The 25,299-nt window shown below is 42.4% G+C and overlaps 1 protein-coding gene across 1 annotated transcript in view; it reads left to right on the forward strand.

Annotated features, from left to right (window-relative positions):
• DOCK2 (dedicator of cytokinesis 2) overlaps positions 1-25,299 on the forward strand; it is a 500,741-nt gene that overhangs the window by 461,938 nt on the left and 13,504 nt on the right. Inside the window, exons 36-44 of the mRNA XM_043986513.1 lie at positions 152-192; positions 5,631-5,721; positions 6,647-6,766; positions 10,780-10,869; positions 12,234-12,338; positions 13,380-13,521; positions 16,921-17,002; positions 18,201-18,285; positions 19,450-19,536. Of these exons, the coding sequence (XP_043842448.1) occupies positions 152-192; positions 5,631-5,721; positions 6,647-6,766; positions 10,780-10,869; positions 12,234-12,338; positions 13,380-13,521; positions 16,921-17,002; positions 18,201-18,285; positions 19,450-19,536 (843 nt within the window). The remainder of the gene's footprint in view (positions 1-151; positions 193-5,630; positions 5,722-6,646; positions 6,767-10,779; positions 10,870-12,233; positions 12,339-13,379; positions 13,522-16,920; positions 17,003-18,200; positions 18,286-19,449; positions 19,537-25,299) is intronic.

The following is a 25,299-nucleotide window of genomic DNA, read 5'->3' on the forward strand; positions in this document are numbered from 1 at the left end:
GAGGGGGTTGGGGGTAAACAGGGAATGAGAGCAAACTGTGTGGAAAGTTCAGAAGGGTGAGGCTCTCTTATACCAGGCCATGTTCAGGTGCCTTGGCAGCAATGCAAGCAAAGTTTAAAATCTCAATCACTTTTGTATTTCTCCCAAATAGAATTTCTACAAAGATAACAACCGAGAGGAGATGTATATAAGGTAAGACCATTAGCCCCAGGCCTTATCAGTGCTTTGTCTTGGTTTCATTGGTGGGTGTCAGGTTTCAGTTGCTTTGCCAGCCTGACTTGGGTGGACCATTCCTGGCCAGCCCAGAATCCCCAGATACTGAGATCATGCTATGGACCTCAGCAGGTTTACTTGTACAATAGCTGTGCTCCTTCCCACTTCCAAACCTCTGTCTGCCCACCCAGACACACACACACACACACACACACACACACACACACACACACACACACACACACACACACTCTACCCATAGAGGAAACATTTATTCCTTGTTCACATATTTCAAAAAAAATAAGATGTAGTTGATTCTAGTTATAGAAAAACTACCTCTGTAATGATAGGAGAAATCCTTTACAGGCGACAGAATATTGTAGACAAGAGTTGATGCTAAACATGGAACACACCATGGCTTGTAAAATTATAAGCTAAATCCTTTTCTGCTGTGTCAACCCTTTGGACTTTCATTTAAAGGAAATACCTGGTGAGCTAAACATTTAATTGATTGGGCTCACACTGGGGAGAAGGTTTGGGCATGAGGGAGCAGGGTACTGAATTTACTCTGCATAAATTATGCAAGACATAAAGAGCATAAGCCTTGGTCCAGGGAGGCCTTGAAGGAAAAGATCCCCCAGGGAACATTTCTGGGGCCAGTGGGTTTAGGGCAGTAAGCTTCTTTGCAAATCATGCTCTTGAGGCTCAGAATTGGGGCAGCAAAGCAACAGGGGATAACTGCTAAACATAGAGTTCCTAGAACCCTGACTGCACTTGGCCAAAAGAACTGGTCTCAATTTCTAGTTCCAGCTCCAACATTCACTAGTCTTGAAACTTCAGGCAAAATAATTTATATCTTGGGGACAACTAGGTAGCACAGTGGTTAGAATGCTGGGCCTGGAGTCAGGAAGACTCATCTTTTTGAGTTCAAATCTGGCCTCTGACACTTCCTAGCTGTGTGACCCTGGACAAGTCACATAACCCTGTTTGCCTCAGTTTCCTTATCTGTAAAATGAGTTGGAGAAGGAAATGGGAAACCACTCCAGTATGTTTGCCAAGAAAACCCCTAATGGGGTCACAAAGAGTAGGAAATGACTGATCAGCAACCAACTTTATATCTTGGAGTCTCATTTGTTTTATCTGTGAAATGAGAAGATCTATATCTAGGAATTTGGTTACCTAGGGCAGTTTCACGGTCTATCTCAGAATATAAATGCCATAAAAGTGCTCTCAGGTGAGGGATATTACCCTGTTAGAGGCATACAGAAACTTTGGAACATCAGCATGAGACTGCTATTGGTGAGGTCACTCCATGGAGGTAGGTAGAGAGCCGGGCAGAACGGGGAAAGGAATTTACCAGCTGCTATTCTTTTTACAGCTTCCTATATTTTTGCCTAGGTGTTAAGCTCTTTTTTTCCTTCTATGTTTCATGTGTGTTGTGTTGCCTGTGCCCTCTTAAGTTATCATTTGTAGGCAAACCTCTAGTTACCCCATCTTGGTGAAAATTAGGATAATAATACTAAGGGAGACATGGAAAGGTATAATTTGTAAAGGGCTCTATAACTATCATAACTATCATTGAAGAATCTGATGTTTTTGCTTGAGATCTGTTGGTGATATATATACACACATATATATGTATATATACATATACATACATATACATATATATCACCAACAGATCTCAAGCAAAATATATATATATATATATATATATATATATATACACATATATGCATACACACACATACACAGAGGTGATATTCCATGTCTTTCAGAAATGGTATGTTTCCCTGTCTAAAATCTTTAACCAAAGACTCCGAAGGCTCTTTATGGTTAAGTCCTATAAATATACCCTTGAGCTCAAAAAATGACCCTTCTCTAATCCCTCTGGTTTATCCCCTTCCAGACTATAATCTCTTACTAAATTCTTCAGCAGAGTGACAAGTCAAGTAGGGAAGAGGACAGAAAGAAAGAAGAGAAACTGGTAAACTCAAAAGGCCAACCTAATGTCTCCCATCTTGGGTTTAAGAACTTGACTTAGAGATGAATGCTAAGTGTAATAATAAGAGAAAAAGCAAAAAATAAGAGAAGCAAATTGTATGCCAACAAGCATTTCTTCAGTGCCCTCTGCGTGCTAAGCACTGTGCTAGGTGCTGGGGAATCAAAGACCAAAATGAAATAGTCCCTCCTCTTATTCCCAGGGATGCTCTTGGTTAGTGAGTAACCTTTTTGTTAAACTTGGTGAACAATAATGTCTGGTCTCATGAGAAGTTTCTATGTTCCCTAAGATGAAATGGATAAGAGATACAGTCCTGAGAGTGTCATGAGCCTGCTACACCCACATTCCCCAACTCTTCTTCCATCATCAAGCCCTAGAGTTTACTCGCCGCACCCCTCTGTCTTTCTCCTCAGGACTAATTAAGCTAAATAGCTCTCATACAAGTGTGTTCAAATGCTTTCTATGTGTATTCCCCAAATAGTCAGTTCTTAGAAAAATCTTTCATTTTCAGTTAGCAATGACCTTTCATTGTCATTATCCTTCCTCTCAACGTTTGGTTTTCCCTTTCCATATCACCCCTGAGAGGCCACAGATTTCCATTCCTCCCCTGCCCTGTTCTCTCTGAAAATGGTAAGTCACCCCTTCCCTCTTTTTAAAAAAGAGGGTTTTACTATCTACTTCATGACATAACAGAGGAAATAGGAATGCTGGGCTCAGACTCAGAAACCATGTAGAACTAATATTCTACAAAGTTCTAGGGCAGCAAGGTGGTAGCAAGATAACCTGAATTCAAATCTGTCCTCTGATACTTACTAGCTGTGTGACCCTGGGCAAGTCACTTAACCTTGTTTGCCTCAGTTTCCTCATCTGTAAAATGAGCTAGAGAAGGAAATTGCAAATCACTCCAGTATCTTTGACAAGAAAAACACAAATGTGGTCAAAAAGAGTTAGATACAATTAATGGATTAAAAAATGAAAAGAAAAAGAAAAAAGAGCTACAATGCTATAAGAATACAGTTTCAGTGGAATAAGCCCTGGATTTGTAGTCAGAGGATGAAGGTTTAAATTCCAGTTCTGTTCATTGCTAGCCTTGAAATCTTAGGCAAGTTCTTTGAGCTTTTAGGGTATCCCTTTCCTCATCTTTCCTTATCTGTAACATGGGGAGGATTGGACCTGATGTCCTTTAGGGTCCCTTCCATCTCGGAACCTATAAAATTATTATTATTATTACTATTATTATTATTGTTAATAATAATAATAATCATTATAGCTAGCATTTATAAAGAACTTTAAGGTTTCCAAAGTACTGTACATATGTCATCTTATCCAGAATGGAAGAAACTCTACCATAAAATTACAATGAACTAAAGATAACAAAATTTCAGACATTTTAAAAGTTAACCTTGGTATTTATAAGCAAATACAAGGAGATCTAGGTCTACTACTTTTGTAGTTCTTCCTTTCCTGAATGAAACCTTTGAAGATTTTTTTCCCATAGAATTCACTCTGTTTGAGGCTTCTAATTATTACTATTTTTAAAATTCCTTGGGGTTTTGTCTTCTACAAAATCCCCACTCCATTGCAGGTTGAAGTTGCACCTTAAATCACCCCATTCCACATATCTTTTTGTAAAGCAGGAAGGAAATGTGGGTACCCCATGGACTAATAGTAGAGCTTTGGTTTCCATAAAGGATTATAAAAAGTTTTCTGTTCCTTTTTTTCTCATATCAGAGGCAACTCTAGCCTAGAGTTCTTCATATTAAACATCTCCTTGTCTCAGGAAGAAAGGTGATCTAAGGTCATACTCCCATGAGCCTCATTAGCTTTGTTGATAATGCTGTCTCCACTGGAGTGAAGTAATTGAAGGCATCTCATTAAGCATTTACCCTCTGTCCATGTTGGTGAATGTAAACTCCAATGAATGCCCCTAAGAACAAAAACAAACGGCCACATAAGGCCCATCCTGATTGTTCACCTAGATGTTGTTCCATTGGTAGCACCAACAGTCAATCTGTGGCAGGATTTGGTTTTCCATCATGATTTCCAGTTCTAGTTAGGATGATCTCCCAAGATATGCTTATAAAATAAGAAACAACTGAAGGAGCTAAGAAAGAGGTTGTTTACCACAGAGAAGACTTAAGAAGAGGAACTGCATCTGAGAGTTTGGCAAGTAGAGGAGAGAGTAAATTTATTCAAATAATGCCATGGGGGGCAGCTAGGTGGTGCAGTGGATAAAACACTGGCCCTGGATTCAGGAGGACCTGAGTTCAAATCCAGACTCAGACACTTGGCACTTACTAGCTGTGTGACCTTGGGCAAGTCACTTAATCCTCATTGCCCTGCAAAAAAACCCAAACAACCCCCCCCAAAAAAAACAAAAAAACAAAAACAAAAAAGATAATACCATGGGAAGAAACACAGCTTTGGAGGTAGGGGACCTGGGTTTCGACCTTGGCCCTACCACTTACTGCCCACATGACCTTGGGCAAATAACTTAACCTTCCTGGGCCTCAGTTCCCTTATCTGTAAAGTGAGGAGGTTTGAACTAAATGGTCTTTGAGTTGGCTTCTAACTTTGCAGCTATGATCCTATAATTCCAGAAGTTAAAATTAGGACTATTAGTTTCAAGGAAACAGTGTTTTTTTCTTTGTTTGTTTTTCCCCAACATATCTGTTCAAAAATGTGACAGATCCACTTCCCCTTTACTGGAAGTATTCAAGAAATGTTATATGGCCTCTTGCCAGCAATATCCTAAAAGGATGACACTGGATTATATGATCTTTGAAATATCTTCCAAATCCATGGTTCTTTGATTCTCTGACCCTTAGCTTCTCTTAATAATAAGTCAATAAAGCTCTATTATCCATTACTTTATTTAAATCCTTTGTTTAGCTCATCCAACTCTTCAGTTCTCATCTTCACACCATTATCTTTTCCATCTCAGGGCTCAGAACTATACCATCACAAAGTAACATAGCAGGATGAGGACTTGGAAAATGGGTTAAATTAAGGGCAGTGGTTGAAGAGCCATTGTTCAAATGTAATTGCCTAATCCCATACTGATGCTCCAATCTTTCAGTTCTTGAAAGAGGAAGATTATTGTTTTTGAACCATTCTGTGCAGTTGCCCTTCTTTAATCCTTATATTCAGGTCCCAGATAGTCCATCCTCACAACATGACTGCCTTTGTTTTTCGCTCAGTGATAGTTGCTGAGTTTTGAGAGTAGGAAACGAGGTTTTAGGGGGTTGTAGATTGGGTCTTTGGTCTCTTTCTATCAAAAACTAAGGTTATATTGAAGGAAACATTGATAAGCATTGACGTAGTGCTAGAGAGATTATGTCTAGGGCCCATCCACCTCAGCCAGGAATATTCTTGGCTAGATGAGACTGCTAACCCAGTTACTTTCCCCCAACAGATACCTATACAAACTTCGTGACCTTCATTTGGACTGTGAGAATTACACAGAGGCTGCCTATACTCTCCTTCTACACACCTGGCTCCTTAAGGTGAGTGAGAGTTTGCACTAGGTAACTTTTAAGCTCAAGGTCCCTTCTGAGCCTAAGAAGAGAAGAGATCAAGGCCCCATCAGATCCACATAGAAGGTCAAAAAATAATCGGTCAAACAAACAGGGGAAGGAAGGAGTTTTGTTCCAAATAAATGGCAAAGCATTTTTTCCCCTTTTTGCCTTTAATTAATTGGGAGCTTTTGGCATCATGAAATCTAAGTGCTTCATAGTTAACAGTAATAATTAAACAACAACAAAAAACTCAAAGTTATGTAACATCTGAGCTGTGTTAACTATAAATCATTAGCATGCATCTGCTGTTCTATTTTCCTTTTTAAAAATCATTACACTAAAGGAATGATTTTTTTTAAAGCTTCTTAAGATCCTTTGTCCTTAATGAGTTTGGAGTGATTCCCTTGCAACCCTGAATTGGTCAGTAATGCTGATGAACATTATTTAGGAAACACCCAGTTATGTTTCACTAAAGATAATTTAAAGGGAGTCACTCTCTGATGGAAATTTGCTTCCCAGAGTAGTTCCAGAATGCAGAGGATTGGGGCATGCCTGGGCTTCATCTTTAACCATTGATATCAATCACAGTTTCCATTTTTCAAGCAAGCCGAGTTGTCTTTGTTCTTATATTCCCACTATCCAGACAAGATATGTTGGTTGCTGCCAGGAGGCTTGGGCGTTCAGTCCTGGAGAGGCCTCCTGAGATTACCAGAAGGGAGCTGATGGAGTAGGGCAATGGGAACAGAGATGGTGGTGGGGAGTGGAGGAAGAGGAGGAGGGGGAAGGGGAGGACACAGGAAAAGGGGGAGGGCGACACTCTCTGCATTTAATCAGAGAGAAGCTGGGATCCTGGGAAATGAATGTCTTCGGCTCTCTTTCTGAACCAGTCTGTTTTCCGGTGCTTTCCTTGCAGTGGTCAGATGAGCAGTGTACATCTCAGGTCATGCAGACAGGATTGCAGCAATCGCAGACCCATCGGCAGCTGAAGGAGACCCTGTATGAGACGATCATAGGCTACTTTGACAAGGGAAAGGTAACCCGTTTGAAGCCTCCATCCAGACCCTCCTCCTCCCCCTCCCTCCTAGAGATGACTCCCTATTAGAGGGAAGGAGGGCTTGCTCTGCTTGAGGGGAATGAGTATTATGGGGAATTACAGGACCTCACCCTTTGAGTGAGGAAAACTGCTAGGCCTGGAGTCCAAAGACATGGCTTTGAATCCTGACTCAATTAGTAGTCATGAGTCCTCAGTCATTGCACCAAACTTCTCTGACTTTTAGTTTCCTGATCCATAAAATGAAGTTAAAAAGACTTGTATTACTAAGATGCATTATGGTATAGGTGTTAGAACCAGGTGTTGAGTTCAAATCTCACCTTTGACCTTTGATAGCTGTGTGACTATAGGCAAGTTGCTTAACTTTCCTGAGCCTCAGTTCCTTCCTCTTCAAAAGGAGGAAAATGACACCTAGACCTTACATAGCACTTCGGGGCAATCAAGTGGCAAAGTGGATAGAGCTTTGGACATGTAGTCAGGAAGACTTGAGTTCGAATCTGGCCTCAGACACTTAGTAGCTTTGTGACCCTGGGCAAGTCACTTAACCCTGTTTGCCTCAGTTTCTTCATCTGTAAAATGAGCTGGAGAAAGAAATGGCAAACAGTATCTTTGCCAAGAAAATTACCCCCAAATGGGGACACAGAGTCAGACACGACTGAAACAAATGAACAAAAATATAGAACTTTAAGGTTTACAACCCACTTTACACATGTTATCTCATTTTATCCTCACAACCACCCTGGGAGGTAGCTGTTATTATAATTCCCATTTTACAAGTGAGGAAACTGAGTCAGACAGAGATTAAATGACTTGCCTAGGATTCCATGACTAATTAGTATCTGAAGATGAATTTGAACACTGATCTTCCCAAAGGCAGGTAGGTCTGTCCCTCTGTCTACTGTACCACTTAGCTGCCTCATCTCCCTCACAGGGTTTTTGCAAAAATCAAATGAGATACTGTATGTAAAACACTTTGTAAACCTCTAAGTGCTGTAGAAAGAAAGGTCAGCTATTCTAACCTATATTATAGGGCTATGTGTAGGAAAGTGCTTGGCAAACTTTATAGCAGTATTTATTTTTGTATTTATTTTATTGTTATCTAGGGAGAAGGTTGGCCTGAAACTACATTGTGTTTTCTCAAGCACTTATCTTGTGCCTAAGCCTTCTGCTAAAAGACAGTTCCAGGGGCAGCTAGGTGGCACAGTGGATAGAGCACCAGCCCTAGAGTCAGGAGTACCTGAGTTCAAATCTGGCCTCAGACACTTAACACTTACTAGCTGTGTGACCCTGGGCAAGTCACTTAACCCCAATTGCCGCACTAAAAAAAAAAAAAAAGACAGTTCCAGATTTCAGTCTTAGAAAATCCTTTGGGAGGAACCCTTCCAAAAACCACCTAAATTTCAAGGCCCAGTTTAAATCTCACCCTCCCTACCCTGGAAAACTTTCTCTTTCTCTTTACCCTCCCCCCTCTCCCTCCTCCCCCAAATTTCCCTCTCTGAGCTCCTTTACCTCTTAATCTACCACTTCATTATAGTCTGCCTAATATTATACACATTTGTTGTATTGTTGGTCTTGCCTCCCAGCAAGATACTGAGCATTTTGAGGGCAAAGACCCCATCTTTTTCTCCCATACACCTGTCATGCTTAGTATAAGCCTAAGCACACAGTAGGGATCCAAATAAACTCTTCTTTATTGGCCAGATGAGGAATTTTTCACTAAGGAAGTATTCCAGAGGCCAAAGCAGAGGCCTTCCCTGGGCCCACAGTGTGCAGTCCCTTCTGTCACATTTCTTACTCATCTCATCAGACTCTCTCAAGGCTCCTTGGAAGGACAATAGATCTTGGAGGACAGATTTCGTCATTGCTTTGTTTTTGTCCATGACAGAGGTGGGTAGGGGGTGGGAGGCTGGAGGCAGGAAATTACTGTGGTGGAAAAGTTGAGGAGAAGTAACACTGGTCCCTTATGTTTGCAAGTTCCTTTCATTTAATTTTGTTTCTAGTCTTGGTTCCATCATGCATTTCTGTGGTCTCTTGAGGTTCAGTTTTGCTTTTGTGTCCCCAGAAAACCAAAACAGTACCTGATGCTTAAGATATGCTTGTGCATTGATTGATTACATAGGAGCAACCCTGTAAACTGGGCAGAATTTGTTTAATTTGCCTGATTTTACAGATGAGGAAACAGGCTTAAAGGTTAGTTGACTCACCCAGGGTAGCACAGCTAATGGTTAGCGTGGCTGAGGCCAGAACCTAGGACTTTTGACTCTTCAGTCCAGTGTTCTTTTTATATGACCTTTGGTCCTTTCTTAGGACCCAAACTTGCTCTTCTGCTAAGTGAGATGGTCTACATAAGACACTGTTCCTCTCTGCCTTCCCCTCCCTTGCTCAGGGCCCAGGATGGAATGACAGTATATCCTTTTCTCTCTCTGGACCCATGGGTGTTGGGCTTGGTTCCTGTTCTGGCTAAAGGGAAAATCGGAGCCTGGCCTCATGCGCTGACTTGTTTCCTTCCCATCCATAAAGTATTTTTATAGTGCTCACTAAGCTGTCCATAGGTTTACAGCTGGGGCTCCTTTGCTCTGCACATGGTTTTATTTATTTTTACACTCCAGTGCAGAGAGAGCACTTTTGCTTCAAAATGCTCACTACCGTTCTCCAGCCTCCCTCTGCCCCACTCCCATGCTACTGCAGCCCTGTTACATTGTGCTTCTCTTTTGGAATTAGGTATGGACCCCACTAAGGCTCCTATAAGAGAGGGAGAGTCTGAGTGTGCTCTAAGCTAGTTCCGGAGACTTCTCATCTGCACCTGACTTCTTTGGGTTTAAACCTGGTGCATTTTGCCAGATCAGAACCCCAGTCCTTGTGGGTCAATGGTCATAGAGGGAAGGAGCTGAGAAATCATCCTTCCTTGGGCTGTGGCTACTGTATTAGATTCCTTAAATAAAAATATTTGTCATTAGTTCTTTACATCCATTCACTGCACAAATAACCCCACTGAACACAGGCAGTGTGATGTAGTAGAAAGGTAATTGAGCTTGAAATCTGAAGAACTCAGATCCCTAACTCCAGGTCTGTCCCTAACTAGCTGTATAAGCTATAAAGAAATCAGTTAACTTCTCTGTCCTTCACTTTAGTCATCTGTAAAATGGGATTATAATATTTTATGATATCATTATAATATAAATATAATATTTAAAGGCTTCATGTGGGGATCAAATATTTTAAGTACAAAGAAAATTTAAATGTTTAATAATAATGTTCCTTGTTAATAATAATGAGGTGTTTGTTGGTCAGTCATTTGCAGTTGTGTCCGACTCTTCATGACCTGTTTGGGGTTTTCTTGGCAAAGATTGGAATGGTTTGCCATTCCTTCTCCAGCTCATTTTACAGAGGAGGAAACTGAGGCAAACAGAGTTAAGTGATTTACCCAGGGTCACACAGCTGGTGTCCAAGGCTAGATTTGAACTCAGGAAGCGGAGTCTTCCTAACTCCAGGCCAGGCACTTCAGCCACCGTGCTACCTAGTTGCTACCTAGTATGTGAGGTAGCAGGGCATAATGGATAGGGAGCTGGTCTCAGAGATAGGAAGACCTGGATTCAAATCTTACTTCTGACACATACTGGCTGTGCCACCCTGGAAAAGTCATTACCTTTAAGTGCCCTGGGAAGCTAAGACTATAATTTGCAGAGTAAGTGCTGGTCTACATTGATCAGGGGATTGGCAATTGCCCTTATTAATGAAATCACAGGTCCATTCCAAAATAAAATAAATAAGCTATCAGGGTGGGGAGTCTCTTCTATTGGCCATACTACATTAACCTCTTTTGATTAGAAAGTCTAAATCAGAGGAAATCTAATGAGTGAGTGCCAGAGGCAGCAGCAGAGATGTTAATGAGGAGAGTGCTGAGCACAACAGTAAGGCTGAAGATCCCATCTATGGTCAGGGCTCAGCTAACTCTCTGGGCCCACTTGACTTTTGATTCTGTGCCTGTGTTGTAGATGTGGGAAGAAGCCATAGCCCTGTGCAAGGAGTTGGCGGAGCAATATGAAATGCAAGTGTTTGATTATGAACTCCTGAGCCAGAACCTGGTAAGATTTCAATGCATGTCAAGAGCTGCTGAAACCCTCCCCTTGCCCTCCCCTGGGAAGGATTGGTCAGCATCCTGGCCTGAGAGTCACAATGACCTAGGCCTTGGACCACCGAAGAGCAAGGGCTTTAAGAGATTTTAGTGGACGTCCAGGTCTGGTTTTGTTATTGTTGTTGCTTTTTTTAAGGGAAAAGGAAGAAAATATGAAGGAAGAAATATGAATGACACTTGACTGTGATTTTCTCCCTCCCAGAAGTCATTTTGCAAAGAGCTGTTCTGAATAAAGCCATCAGGGGCTGTTCCTCTACTGTGATGTTAAATACAGTACCCCCATCATAAGGTTTCCATGCAACAAAATAGACACCATGCTGTATTTAATCACAAATCCAATGAAATGAAAAGGAAAATCTGGTTTTGATTCAAATCATATTAGGACATTCCCTCCGCCCCCCCCCCACACACACTTTGGCTATTTCAATAACTCTCTGCTATACATGATGGTAAAATGGAAGCTTGAAAGTCTCTCCAGAGTTTGTATTGCAGTTTCTATAAGCAGGCATTTGGCCAGGCCTTGTCTCAATCTGTAAAGGTGCAAAAGTATAGTGTTACAACAGAGCGGGAGTCAGAGGAACCTAGATTTGAACCTTGGGTTAGCCACCGTTGAAATGTTGGGCTACTGACTCATCTCTCTGGGCCTCAAGTGGCTTCTTCTGTCTAATGAGGAAGTTGCCCTTCCAGCTCTGAATCCATGATCCTAAAATCTTTATTACCTGCATGATATTGGGTAAATTTCATCTCTATAATGAGAGGGTTGGCTTAAGTGATCTTATCCCCCTTCCAGTTCTAAACCCAGTGCATTTAGGAGTCTGTAACTTTCTGTTTGTCCAGCATTCCCCTCCCCAACCAGCTCTGCTCAACCTTTTGAAACTAGAGAGTCCCCAGTGTTCCATTCTACTTTATTTAGAAAGTCAACTCTAACTGTTTCTAGAAAGTAATTAATGTCACAGTTAAGGGAAAAAAAGAGAGAGAGAGAGAAAGGACTTGTAGTTCCCTTTCCTGTGGTTTATTGTTCCAGAGTAATTTTGGCCTTATAGGGTATGTGATTTAAGCACACAGGCAGCACACATGTAAATGCTCTTGGCATACACATGCTTATTAATATGCATACATACCCACCCACAGGCACATGCACACACACTACTCTGTCCACTCATACACATTTATGCAAGTGGAAGCACACCTATTTGATGTCTCATTGGATTCTTTTAAATGACTTGTCCCTAAGGCCCCAGTCACTTTCAAGTTTATGTGTTATTGTTGTACATCTGTCTATTTATTGCTAATCTGTGTTTTTTCTTCCTTCAGATTCAACAAGCAAAATTCTATGAAAACATCATGAAAATCCTCCGACCTAAACCAGACTACTTTGCTGTTGGATATTATGGCCAGGGCTTCCCTTCCTTCCTGAGAGTGAGTGAGCGAGTTTAGATTCTGGGATCCAGATTATTAGGCCAATGTGGATAACTGAGCCCTGGGTCCTTGGTATCTTGACTTTTGGTATGTTGTCTAGAGTGCAGACATGACAACCCAGGACAGATACACACACCATCCTAAAAAATCTTCATCTCTAACAGTCACTAACTGAACCCATATGGCATTACCAGCCATAATGAGGGCCACGAAGTGGCTACAAAGAAAATAAAACCATAAAATATTAGAACTGAAAGGGAAAAGCTGCCCCCGCCTGCCAAGTAGTTTCCAAGCTAATTGGAAATACCAAGCATACACCTTAGGAATAGCTAGGGGAGGGGGCAGCTAGGTGGTGCAATGGATAGAGCACCAGCCCTGGATTCAGGAGGAAATGAGTTAAAATTTGGCCTCAGATACTTGACACTTACTAGCTGTGTGACCTTGGGCAAGTCACTTAACCCTCATTGTCCTGCAAAAAAAAAGAAAAGAAAAAAAAGAAAGTAATAGCTAGGGGACAGTTATAAAGCATGTAGAAATATAATTGAGAAAGTATACAGGAGTATAGAGGGGATGGGAAATGAAGGAATGGATCAGGAAAGCTTTTTAGAAGAAATGAGTCGAGCTGAATCTTGGGGAGCAGTAGACATGAGATTATAACACAGGTGTGTCAGGTGAGTGTTTTAGATATAGGGAATAATATGAGTAAAAGTTAGAGATTAGGATAAAGAGAATGGTTTGTGGGCAGCAGAAGGGATGATCTTGGTGAAAGGCAAAAGAGGGAGCTCATGAAGTGGGTCTGCTGTACAATTGATGAAAGGTCTTAAGTGCCAGGTTTAGTTTGGATATGATAAGGGTGTAAGTGGGAGAATGACATGGTGAAGACAGGATTTAAGGCAGATTATTTTGGTAAGTGAGCCATAGAAAAACAAGAGAAGACCTCAGGGTAACTGAAGTCCAGTCTCATTTTAGGAATGCCCACAGTTTCTTGAAGGAAAAGTCATTATGGTAATCCTAAGTATTGTTATGGTCATTTCTCTGCAGAACAAAGTATTCATCTACCGTGGCAAGGAATATGAGCGGAGGGAGGATTTCCAAATCCAGCTGATGAGCCAGTTCCCTAATGCAGAGAAGATGAACACGACATCTGCCCCAGGAGATGATGTAAAGAACTCTCCTGGCCAATGTATCCTTATACCAGAGGGTAGATGAGCTGGAAGGTGTAGCTATTCATTCATTTATTCATCTGTCCATTCATTCATTGGTTTAGCAGGCAAAGGTACTGTGCTACGTGTTAGGAATACAAAGACAAACAATCCCAAGCCCTACCTATAAGGAGCTTACATTGCATTGTCTATATATTTCATTCAACAAACATTTAAGTAGCTATTTAACATAATTTTTGATTGAGTAGCGGCATGTACTGGATATGACACTAAACTTGGATGTAAGGAAGACCTGAGTTTGAATCCTGCTTCAGACACTAACTATATGAAGCTGAGGACATCATTTTAATCTCTCTTGGTTTCTGGATGATGAAATTAATACTAATACTTACCTCTTAGCATCTCAGGCCAAATTTGAAATCAGGTCCTTCTGACTTCAGGGCTAATGCTGTATCCACTATCCAGGAAGACCTGAATTCAAATTTGGCCTCAGATGCTTATTAGCTGTGTGATCCTAGGCAAGTCACTTAACCCTCTTTGCCTCAGTTTCCTCATCTGTAAAATGAGCTGCAGAAGGAAATGGCAAACTACTCTAGTATCTATGCCAGGAAAACCCCAAAAGGGATTAAGTAGAGTTGAACATGACTGAACAACAACAACAACAAGAAAGGGATTAATAATGTCTGGGGACAGCTAGGTGGCTCAGTGGATAAAGCATCTGCTCTGGATTCAAAAGGACCTGAGTTCAAATCCAGCCTCAGACACTTGACACGTACTAGCTGTGTGACCCTGGGCAAGTCACTTAACCCTCATTGCCCTGAAAAACAAAACAAAACAAAAATAATGCCTGAAGAAATATTGCCTTATACTTCAATTCTACTTTGCAGTTTACTAACCACTTTATACTTTATACTTTACATGTCACATACCCTCTGATCTTTACTGACAACTCTTTGTACAAAATGGGACAGATATTATCATTATCCCCTTTTATAGATATGGGAACTGAGGGGAAGCAGTAAGAAAAAAATCACACAGATAGATGGTATAACCTTGAACAGTCTTGGCAGAGTTGGGGCTTGAACTCGGGTCTTCTGATTCCTGCCTCATTCAGTGTTTTATCCACCACATCGACGACCATTTAGAGGATAGGTCTGCTGCAGTTATCACCCATAAATCATGAACCAAGCAGCAGACCATTTTAGTATAAGGAATTGCCACCAGCATCCTTATGAGGAAGTGCAGTAGAAAGGAATCCCAAGTTCAAGGCCACCTTGAAGTCCAAGTTTCACGTGGTCATCAACCAAGGGTGTGAAATGGAGAGAAGAGGAAAAGGGGGAGGGAGAGGGAGAGGGGGAATGGTTCAAAGGATCATAAAGGTTCCAGTTGTGGTGACGACAGGTACAACATAAATGAAAAGATAAAACAGCCCACTCAGGCAGGGACCGATTAGAATAGCATTAACCCTGGCAGTCTTCAAACATCTCCCCTATAAGCAAAAATTAGGTTAAGTCCTTAAAACATGAATGGCAAGTTGCATGGCTGGCCTGCCAAGTCTCCTAAACCTGATTCCAAATATTTTCTCCCTCAGAGTGATAAATATTCATCTGTAACCTTTTCATTATGTCTCTTTGCCCTTCATTCCTACACTACTCTGGACTGTCTGATTCTTTAGAGGGGAAAATGCCACTGGTCGGAAGGGGACAGCTACAAATGAGAATCTGATATTTCTAATGTAATCCAGAGTGAGGCCTTTACATTTGGAGAGGCCAGGATGATGTACTGGACAGCCACTTAACCTTTTAACTACTGTGTTTTCTTAGGAGAAGACTTTAAACAGCTAGTCTAAGTGTAGGTTCTTTTTCTTATCTTCTCCCTTTAAAAAAGGAGGGGTAGGTGGTGGGTGTGGGTGGTGCACTTGAAAAGAAGAGGTCTTTTCTGTTGCTAATTCACCTTTCCCCAGACCTCCAGGTTCAAGATTCAGGATCTATATTTCTTTGCATAGATGCATCAGCTGTTCTGAAATTACAGCTACTCATTCATTCCTAAGGAGCTGTCCATGAAAGAAGTTATGCTAATTGCCCTCGGTGGTAGGGGAAGGGAGAAAGGAATAATCTTATTGGACTGGAACAGGTGGGTGGCTAAGAATAAGAACCATGATGTTTAACGTAAGAACAAAGGCAATACAGTGCATAGGGTCCTGGACTGTTAGAGCCAAAAGGTGTGTAGAGGTCATCTAGGACAGGGCTTCTTAAACTTTTTCTACTTGAAACCCCTTTTCATCTGAGAAATTTTAAAGTGAACCCAGGCATATAGGCATATAAAATAGATATACATAACCTTTTACTGTTGCCAAATTTTTCATGACCTCCACATTCAGTTATGTGACCCCATATGGGGTTTGCCACCCACAGTTTAAGAAGCTAGGATCTGGACCAACCCCCTCATTTTATACATAAAAAAATGAGACCCAGAGCTCAGTCAATTCTGATAGCTCCCTATTACCTCTAGGATCAAACACAAACTCTTCTGCTTATCATTTAAAGCCTTCCTTCACCTGGTTTCCACCTAGCTTTCCATGTTTATCATATGCAGCTCTCTCTGGTTCAGCCAAACTGGCCTTCCTGCTATTCCTTATACATAACACTCAATCTCTCAGCCTTCCCACAGGCTAAACCCCTATGCCTGCAATTCACTCCCTCCTCACCTGTACCTCTTGGGAATCCTAGATTCCCTTCAGACTCAGCTCAAGTGCCACCCTATACATCTTTTCCATTATCTTCAGCTGCTAGTGTTCCCCCCCTCCTCCCACACTCTATTACCAATGAATTCACCCACATGGGACAGCAAGAGAACAGGGATTCTGAGCAAGAGGGAATGGGGCTAAACAAGGAAAGTGGGAGGAAGGGCATAGGAAAGAAGCAAGAGGCACTGACTGATGGCTTCCCCCATTCTCTTGCTTGGTATGTCTTTTGCTTAAATAATTCAACATCCTTTGCTCAAATAATTAAATAATTGATTGAATAAATCAATTAAATAATAATAAATGAATAAATGATAAATAATTCATTGAATTAGATAAATCCCCCTCTGGCCAACTCAGGACTAGGAAGAAGATGTTCCTTCTAGGTAGTGGGCAGAGCTGAGCCCTCTGGTGTCGAGCCGGCTGATCCCTGACAGACAACTTTAATGGGGGCCTGAGTGACTGCTGTTGGTCTTTAAGGACTCCGGTGACAGATTGGTGGTGGCCTGTCCAAAGCTCAGCCAGTGGGGAGGTGGGAGTGAGGAGGAGTTGGTTACTTCAGAACAGGTTGGCTGGCCTGGGGCAAAAACCTCCCTGCTCCACAGCCAGGTGTGGCGGTGGGAAGGTCTCAGCGGTGGCTGCTAAGGTTATAAACTCTTAACTCAGTGGTGTTCAGATATCCAGTGCTTCACAGTCCAGCCTGTCTTGGATGAGCACCCTAGGTTCAAGAATAAGCCTGTGCCTGACCAGATTATAAAGTAAGTAAGCCCTTCTTTCTATGCTCTGCACAGGGAAGCAGAACTTTAGCTCCCTGTTCCCTGGGCTGGTGATGAGAAAAGCACAGGCCTCTGCCTCCGGTCTCTCCACGCCCACCCCCAGCACCCTCACAAGTAGCTGCCCCTGAAGAAAGCTTGCTCCTCTCTTCCTGCTTGGAGGGGGGTTCCCCCAGAGTAGCCTCAGCTGCTGCCCCTGAAATGGGCCAATGCTGCGGCCAAAGGAGGACAGCATCTCTGGCACCCGATGCACTGTAGGCATCCTCAATAAACACAGATTGAATTAATAGGCTGGAACTCAGAGATATGTCAGGCTGGACTGGAAGGGGTGCCAGACGCCCCACTGCAGTGTCATTCGGCCCAGGTGCTTCACGTGGAGGAGGGAGGGAAAGGAAGCTGCTGCTGTTGCTGCTGTGACCTCAGCGTGGGGTGGCATCGCTGGCTTAAAGACAACAGACACTGCCTAGCTGGCCTCCTTGGACGTCAATGTGAAATTCCGATCAGCCTCCCAGGCTTCTGACTGATGTGCAGCCCGTGTCCCTGATGGGGGCTCCATCCAGCAAAGCAGTCCCTGCAACATGCCCTAGGCTGTGCTTCCGGGGGTCTCTCTAACAGAGTACAAGCAGGACCTGACTGTAAAGAGGGCTGCTTTCATGGGGAGCTCCCAGGGGGCAGGGAGAAGGGAAGGAGAGCTGCCCATCAGCTCTCTCTAGGAGAGCAAGCTGTCCCATTTCAGCACCGTAGCTGCAACATCAGATGATCAGATGTCAGTGTGGACTGCAGGGAAGTTGTAGGACAAGGTGAGCTTGACCCAGCTCATTAATGAGTCTGGAGAGTTCAGCCAACACATGGCCATGCTGTCGGCTCCTAAGGAGGTGATACAATCATTCAGCCTATGGGAGGGATGAGAGATTGGGGGAGGGAGGGATTTGATAAAAACACAGGTAGTTATCCCACTCAAGATCACTGAATTATCTTCCAAGAGCAATGGAAAGAACCATTGGTAGAAAAGGGGCTAGAATTTAGGGACTGACTTTATCATAAGGCATACACTAGTCCTAAAGTTTTCTCTGTAAAAGAGGCGTTTCTCCTGAATAATCGGTTCAGGAAATTAGTTCTCTTCTCCTGTTGTCCCATTCCCAGGGACTATCAGCATTACCAACAGATGTCTTTTATTTTTCAGCTTTTATAAATCAAACTATGTGCAGCGATTCCACTACTCCAGGCCAGTGCGGAAGGGAACAGTTGACCCTGAAAATGAATTTGCTGTAAGTATCTTTCACCAGGGCTCAAAACTATAACCAGGGTGGGGTCATGGGGTTTTACCCCCAGGGCATCAACATTTAAAAGGCTCTAACAGGATTTATCATTCTGCAACATAGAAATAACTCAGGTCAACACCTAAAGTTAACAAGAATAATTAGCTAAAATAGCAGAAGTTCATTTCCTCTCCCTCCTTCCATCCTGGGCCAGTGTCTAAAGTGGCCTCTGCACTGGCCCACCCCAGCTCTGATCCCCACCTGAGTCAGCCTCCTAGTGTCCTAAGAGGTCTGCTTCTCCAGTGGTGCCCTGGATCTTTTCCCAGGGTCCACCCCCAAGCATCTAAAATCAACTGTTTCTATCCCTTTTTTTTTTTTAATGGATTGAGGGTATATTAATGCTCCTGGATCCAGGTACCCAAATTGCTAATAATTGCTTTATCAGAGTGGATGCCTGAAGGCCATTTGTGTGTGTGTGTGTGTGTGTGTGTGTGTGTGTGTGTGTGTGTTAATTCCCTCTGACCCCCTCTGCTGTCAAAGGAGCAAATAACCACCGACCCAGGATGGAATTTAGCCTGATCTTAAGCTTGAGGAAACAAAAGCAAGATCAATAAAAGCATGGTCACCTCCTGGGTCCCCTAAAGTAGGTTTTCCCTCATTCCTGTACAATTGCAGACCTATTTAAAACACCTCATTTTGTGAAGGTTACAAGAGGTCTACATAAGATGGACAAGCAAAACGTTCAGACAGTTTTGTTAAGCTGACAACCCTTTGGCAGGGAAGACTTTGGGGTTGTTGATTAAATCAGCCAACCAAAAATATCAACAAAAAGCCACAAGGACTTTGGAGCTGACACAGCCCCCTGAGCATTCTTCAATGTGTTCATTTCCCTACAGGGAATAATTATCTTCCTCTACCCAGCTTTGGGGACTGGAGACATGATTCTAAGGTTCTTACCAGCTATTTCCCCAACACCTGGGGGAGTTTAGACTTAATGTTGGCAAAACACCTTTGAGGAGAAGGTAGAAGTTTATTTCTATCATCTGCAATGCTTATTTTAATCTCAGAGGGAAAAGTTAGTTTTGTGTCTGTTGAACTACTAGTTGCCCTGTGGGTATTACATGATTTAATCCCATGTTCCTTGTCTGCTTTTCTTTGCTCACTGCTGACTAGTCAATGTGGATTGAGAGAACATCCTTTGTGACAGCATATAAGCTCCCAGGGATCCTGCGATGGTTTGAGGTGATTGCCATGTCCCAAGTAAGTATGTGAGCCAAAGGATGGAGTTTCTAAGAACCACGCAACCGCCAGAAGTAGGGGATGTGTTCTGGTTTTAAAAGCATAACTGAATACTTGGTTTGGGTCCACTGCAAGAATCAGAGGATGTCAGCCAATCTATTAACCAGGGTCTGTTAAGTATTGGCTATAGGAACATCTAGGTGGAGCAATGGATAGAACCCTGGGCTTGGAATTGGGAAGATTCATCTTCTCAAATTCACATCCAGCCTCAGACCTTACTGCTTGGGTAACCCTGGGCAAGTCACTTAACCCTTTTTTTTGCCTCAGTTTCCTCATCTATAAAATGAACTGGAGAAGAAAATGGCAAGCCACTCCAGTATCTTTTCCAAGAAAACTCCAAATAGGGTCGCTGATAGTCCACATGACAGAACAACAACAACATGTATTAAATGCCAGGGATACAAAGAAAAGCAAAAACACAGTCCTTGCCTTCAAGCAACTCACATTTTGATGAGGGAGACAACACGTAAGCAAGCAAGTCCATAAAATATATAAAGTGTAAATGGAGCTAACTCATTAAGGCATTTGGTGGGATGGTAGATAGAGCACTGAACCTCAGGACAGGAAGACAAGTTCAAATCCAACCTGAGATAATTATTCTCTTGGTGATCCTGGGTAAACCTCATTCTCTGTCTCAGTTTCCTCAACTGTTAAAAAAATGAAGTAAAAATAGTACATACCTCCCAGGGATGTTGTGAGGATCAAGTGACATATTTATATAGTACTTTGCAAACCATAAAGTTAGATGGAAACGCTAGCTGTTGTTGATGATAGTGGTGGTAGTGGTGGTGGTGATGGTGAAGATGATGATATCCCAGTTGGAAGGTACAAGCAGTGGGGGTAAAGTAGGGAAAGAAGACCTGGAAAGGTCTCTTAAAGAAGATGGGATTTAAGCTGAGTCCTGAAGCAAGCCAAGGAAGTCAGGAGGTAGAGATGATGAGGGAGAACATTCCAGCCAGTACCAAAGAGATGGAGAGTTATTTGTGAGGAGCAGCAAAAAGGCGAGTATCACTAAATTAAAGAATATATAGAGGGAAGAAGGTATAAGAGGCTAGGTCGAGAAGGGCTTTAAGAGCCAAAGAAGGGATTTCATATTTCATCCTCGAGGAAATAGGGAGCCACTAGAGTTTATGGAGTGGGGCAGGTAGGGAGGTGACATAGTACGATTTTTACTTTTAGGAAGCTTACTTTGGCAACTGAGTGAAGGATGGACAGAAGTGAGAGTTGAGGTAGGGAGACCAACCAGAAGGCTATTGCAACCATCCAAATGGGAGGCAATTTGTGTCTGTACCAGAGAGGTTGATATGTGGGTGGAGCGAAGGGCATGCATAGGAGAGATGTTGTGACAGTAGAAGACTTGGCAACAGATTGGATATGTGGAGTAAACTTGAGGGAAGAGTCAAGGGTAACACTCAGGTTGTGAGCCTGTGTGGCTGGGAGGATAGTGGTGCCCTTGATAGGGATAGGGATGTTGGGAAGAGGGGAGTGCTCTGGAGGAGATAGAATGAGTTCCATTTTGCATCTTTTGAGTTTGAGATGTCCACAGGACGTCAGGTTTGACATGTCCAATTTGCAGTTAGTGATGCAAGACTGAAGGTCAGGAGTGATGTTATGATTGAAGAGATCTGAGAATCATCTGCATAGAGATGAGATGATACCTTGGATGTTGGTATAGGAAAGAACCTTGGAGATGAAGTAGCCCAACCTTCTCCCTTTTAGAGATAAGAAAATTGAAGCACAAAAAAAGAGGAAGTGACTTCTCAAAGGTCATATCTCATTAGTTCAGATCTAGAATTGTATTTCAGATTTCCTGATTCAGAGAATGATTCTTAGGTCATCTGATATCTTTCCAGATCCTCTTATCTTTGCCTACTTATTGGTTCCCTTGTGGTTTTATCCTCTTGGGACCCCATCACATGACCAACTAGAACCGTCATGAAGGACTCTGGGCAATTGGGGTATATTCCATAATCATTTGTACTCCAGACTCAATTGCCAGTAGCCACCTCACCCCAAAATACAGCAACCAAGTTATGTGAGAGATTTCCCTAAAAGATATTGTGTCTAAAACAAACAAAATGGCTTCAGACAGAAAGGTAGGCTGGTCACCTTTTCTGGGTTAATTGTGTGTGTGTGTGTGTGTGTGTGTGTGTGTGACAGAGACAGAGAGACAGAAAGAAAGTGATCTATCTTAAAAGAAATAGAAATTGAGAGGTCTGGGTTCTAGACTAAATTCTCCCACTAGTAGCCTATGTAAGTTAGACAATTCTCTTTTCCCCAGGCCTCAGTTTCTCCATCTGTCAAATGGTGAGGCTGAATGAGAAGGTATCTAGGGTTCCTTTCTGCTCTAGCATCCTGTCTTTCTGTGTTTGCCACTCCACTTATGGCCTGGGACACTGGCTCTCTCACCTTCTTTCTCTCAGGCTTCAGTGTCTGAGTTCAGAGGTAGCAGCCTTGAGCTAGGGTTGAGGAAGAAGAGACAACACAGTCTGGTCTCTGTGGAGGATTCCTGGCAAGGTAAATATTGGCTTATGCATATCCTCTGAGTCTTTTAATGAACATTCAGGAGACTCTGGCTAAACTGTGAAATCCGTATAGTACATGATCAATCACAGCTCATGCTCCAGGGTAGGGAGATCACCATCTAATAATTTGCTAAGTATTTCCCCAACACCTGCACCTTAGTTCATCCGAACATTCCATCCAGTTCATGTAGAGAAGGCTATATAGGTCAGAACTATTGCTTTAATGAACTCAGGCATGCATGTTTGCACGACACATTTCTCTTGCTCCTCTTATCCTTTATTACATCGCGCATCTTCATGAAAATAATTTCCTGATTTCCTAACAATCTTTCAATCTATCTTGCCACCATCCTTCTCCTGGAGCTTCATTCTTACTTTTCATATGTTATTGCCTGCTTGGAGATGGAAGGATTATGCAAGAGGAATGGACAGGAGGATTATGGGTTCAGGAAAACCAAAGGTACTCATCTTCATCTGATCTCTTGGAGGTCTTAGTTCCCCTTCCATCTAGGTACCCTTTACAGAAATGACCAAGAAATCCTCCAGAAGGGTCATCAAAAGAATTGCCTCCCAAAGATTGATGTTCTTTTGAGGAGGATTTCCAGATGTGTTGCTGGCACAGATTGAATGCTGTGCTAATGTCTTGAATTCCTAAATACTTACTTTTCTGTTCTGTGTGTTAAGATTTATTTTATCTGATGCCTGTTCCAGGTATTGTTTCTGATAGGACAGTGTTTTTGCAAAGAGATGCTCCGTTCGTGCTGAGTTGCAGATTCCCTCCTTGGGTGATGTCTACCTATATTAAGAAGTTTTGTATAGTAAAAAGAAACCTGGCCTGGGTATTAGGAAATCTGGGCTCTATCTATAGATCCAGGAGTTGGATATTCAATTCATTCATTCACTCAATCACTCACTTATTCACTCAACAAACATCTAGTATGTGCCAAGCACTGAACTTTGAGTTAATCCTTTCATCTCCCTGAATCTGTTAACCTCATCTGTAAAACAGGGCAATAATAATATCTACCCTACCTCATAGCATTTTGGGAGAGATATGACTAGATCATGTGTGTGGAAGTGCTTTGAAAATATGACATAGGATTTTAGATGTAGAAACAGAAAGGACCTTTGAGGCCATCTAGTTCAACCTCTTCATTTTATGGATGAGGAAACTGAGGTCCAGGGAAATTGAGTCACTTGTCCAGGTCTTATGCATATACAAGTAGGATCTGAGCTTGGTCATCTGTCTCCAGAGTTGGTATTCTTCCCACTAGACCAGCCTGTCTCCTATTACTGTGCACATATAAGGGATCATTATCAACTTATCTTTGGTACACTATGCCTTGGGCCATTCCCCAAGCACTTTCATATATTAAGATATTTTATTCTCAAATCTTTGGCGAGGGGAGGGGGCTTATTATCCCAACTGTACAGTAAAGAGAACTGAAGAACAGAGATAAATCTGATGACTTGCCAATGTCCCACCACAAATTAATGACAGAATCAGGACCAGAATCCAGGTCTCCCAACTCCCCAGGCTCCCTTCATCAAACTCTCCTGTTACAGGGGTTTTATATTTGGTCTTTACTAACGTCCTTAGATAAGAAACCAAAGTTATTTTTATTCTCACTCTCTGAGTTTGATGACGACAATGATGATAAAGATTTGAGGAATAAAAAAAAAGCTTTCAAAAATGAGGAAGATCAAATCAATAGGTATTTCTGTTTTTACCCACTCATTTAAAAACCTGATTCATTCACCACCATGCCAGGGCCCTGCTAAAATTCACAGCACTGTACAGGGTTCAATCTAAGCGGTCACGATAAATTTCCTTCAGAACCCAGCATAGGCTTGTGGCTCATAAAACACCCGCTGAGCTGGTCTGTGAATTTGATGTGAAACCAGATGGCGGGCCTTAGCTTATGCAAACAGAGTTTGTGTGAGGGCAGGGATCTGAACCCAGCAAAGCGGGTTCAGATTCACTCCTGTCCCTCACTGTGTGTAGGCTTGGGTCCTGATATGCAAGAAGATCCCCAGGTTCTGAATTCCCACTCATGATGCAAAAGAAATGCCCTTCTCAGAACTCCCCAGGGGAAAAGGAAGGGGAGGTGTAGGCTTATGAGGACATGCAGAGAAGGTCGGAGCCTGTTGGAAGGGATGATACACCATGACTCTAGCTCTAGATAATGTCAGAGAACAAACTGAAGCAGTGGTGGGTGCCTTTAACCCAAGAGGTTTAGACAGATCTGTCTTAGCATGATGCCCACCATTCTATGCATTATGAAATAGCACCTCCCCTGTCCAGAGACTGGTGAGGGTGGGGGTATTCTCTCCTGTACTTACCTACTCAAGATGTCTTGAATTCTTAATATCAGAAGATGCCTCACCACTCCCAGGAAGCATTCCCCAACTACTTTGATGTCTAGAAATATCTTCTCTGAACCAGCTTTGTGCTAAGCTTGAATGGCTACGTCATCTTCAGAAGAGGAAAAAGAAAGGTTATTAGGGAGAAATGGAACTTTTACAGCCAGAAAAAGAAACAAAAATCAAACAACAACAACAACAACAACAACAACAAAAACCAAGTCCCGTTTGTGTATGTTCAGAGCTTGGGAAAAGGCCATGAGTTACATGGGTCATTATGTTTGGGATTTTCTTCTCTGAATAAATGTTTCCTCTCAATAGAATATAAGCTTCTTGAGGGCAGGGATTCTTTTTTTTTTTCTTGGGCAGGGCAGTGAAGGCTAATTGGCTTGCCCAGGGTCACACAGCTAGTAAGTGTCAAGGGTCTAAGGCCGGATTTGAACTCAGGTCCTCCTGAATCCAGGGCCGGTGCTTTATCCACTGTGCCACCTAGCTGCCTGAGGGCAGGGATTCTTTTGTATTTCCCTTTGTACCTTTATTGCCAAGCCTAGCATCCAGTACCTAAGTCAATCAACCAGTGAGCTTCTGTTAAGCACCTACTGTGTACCTGCCTCAGTTTTTAAGGGTACAAAGACAAAAATTAAGTAGTCCTTGCCATCAAGAATCTTGCTTTTGGGGCAGCTAGGTGGCACAGTGGATAGAGCACCGACCCTGGAGTCAGGAGGACCTGAGTTCAAATCTGGCCTCAGACACTTAACACTTACTAGCTGTGTGACCTTAGGGAAGTCACTTAACCCCAATTGCCTCGCTAAAAAAAAAAAAAAAAATCTTGCTT

This window comes from Dromiciops gliroides, chromosome 2, assembly GCF_019393635.1.
Source record: "Dromiciops gliroides isolate mDroGli1 chromosome 2, mDroGli1.pri, whole genome shotgun sequence".
In the NCBI taxonomy this organism is placed as follows: domain Eukaryota; kingdom Metazoa; phylum Chordata; class Mammalia; order Microbiotheria; family Microbiotheriidae; genus Dromiciops; species Dromiciops gliroides.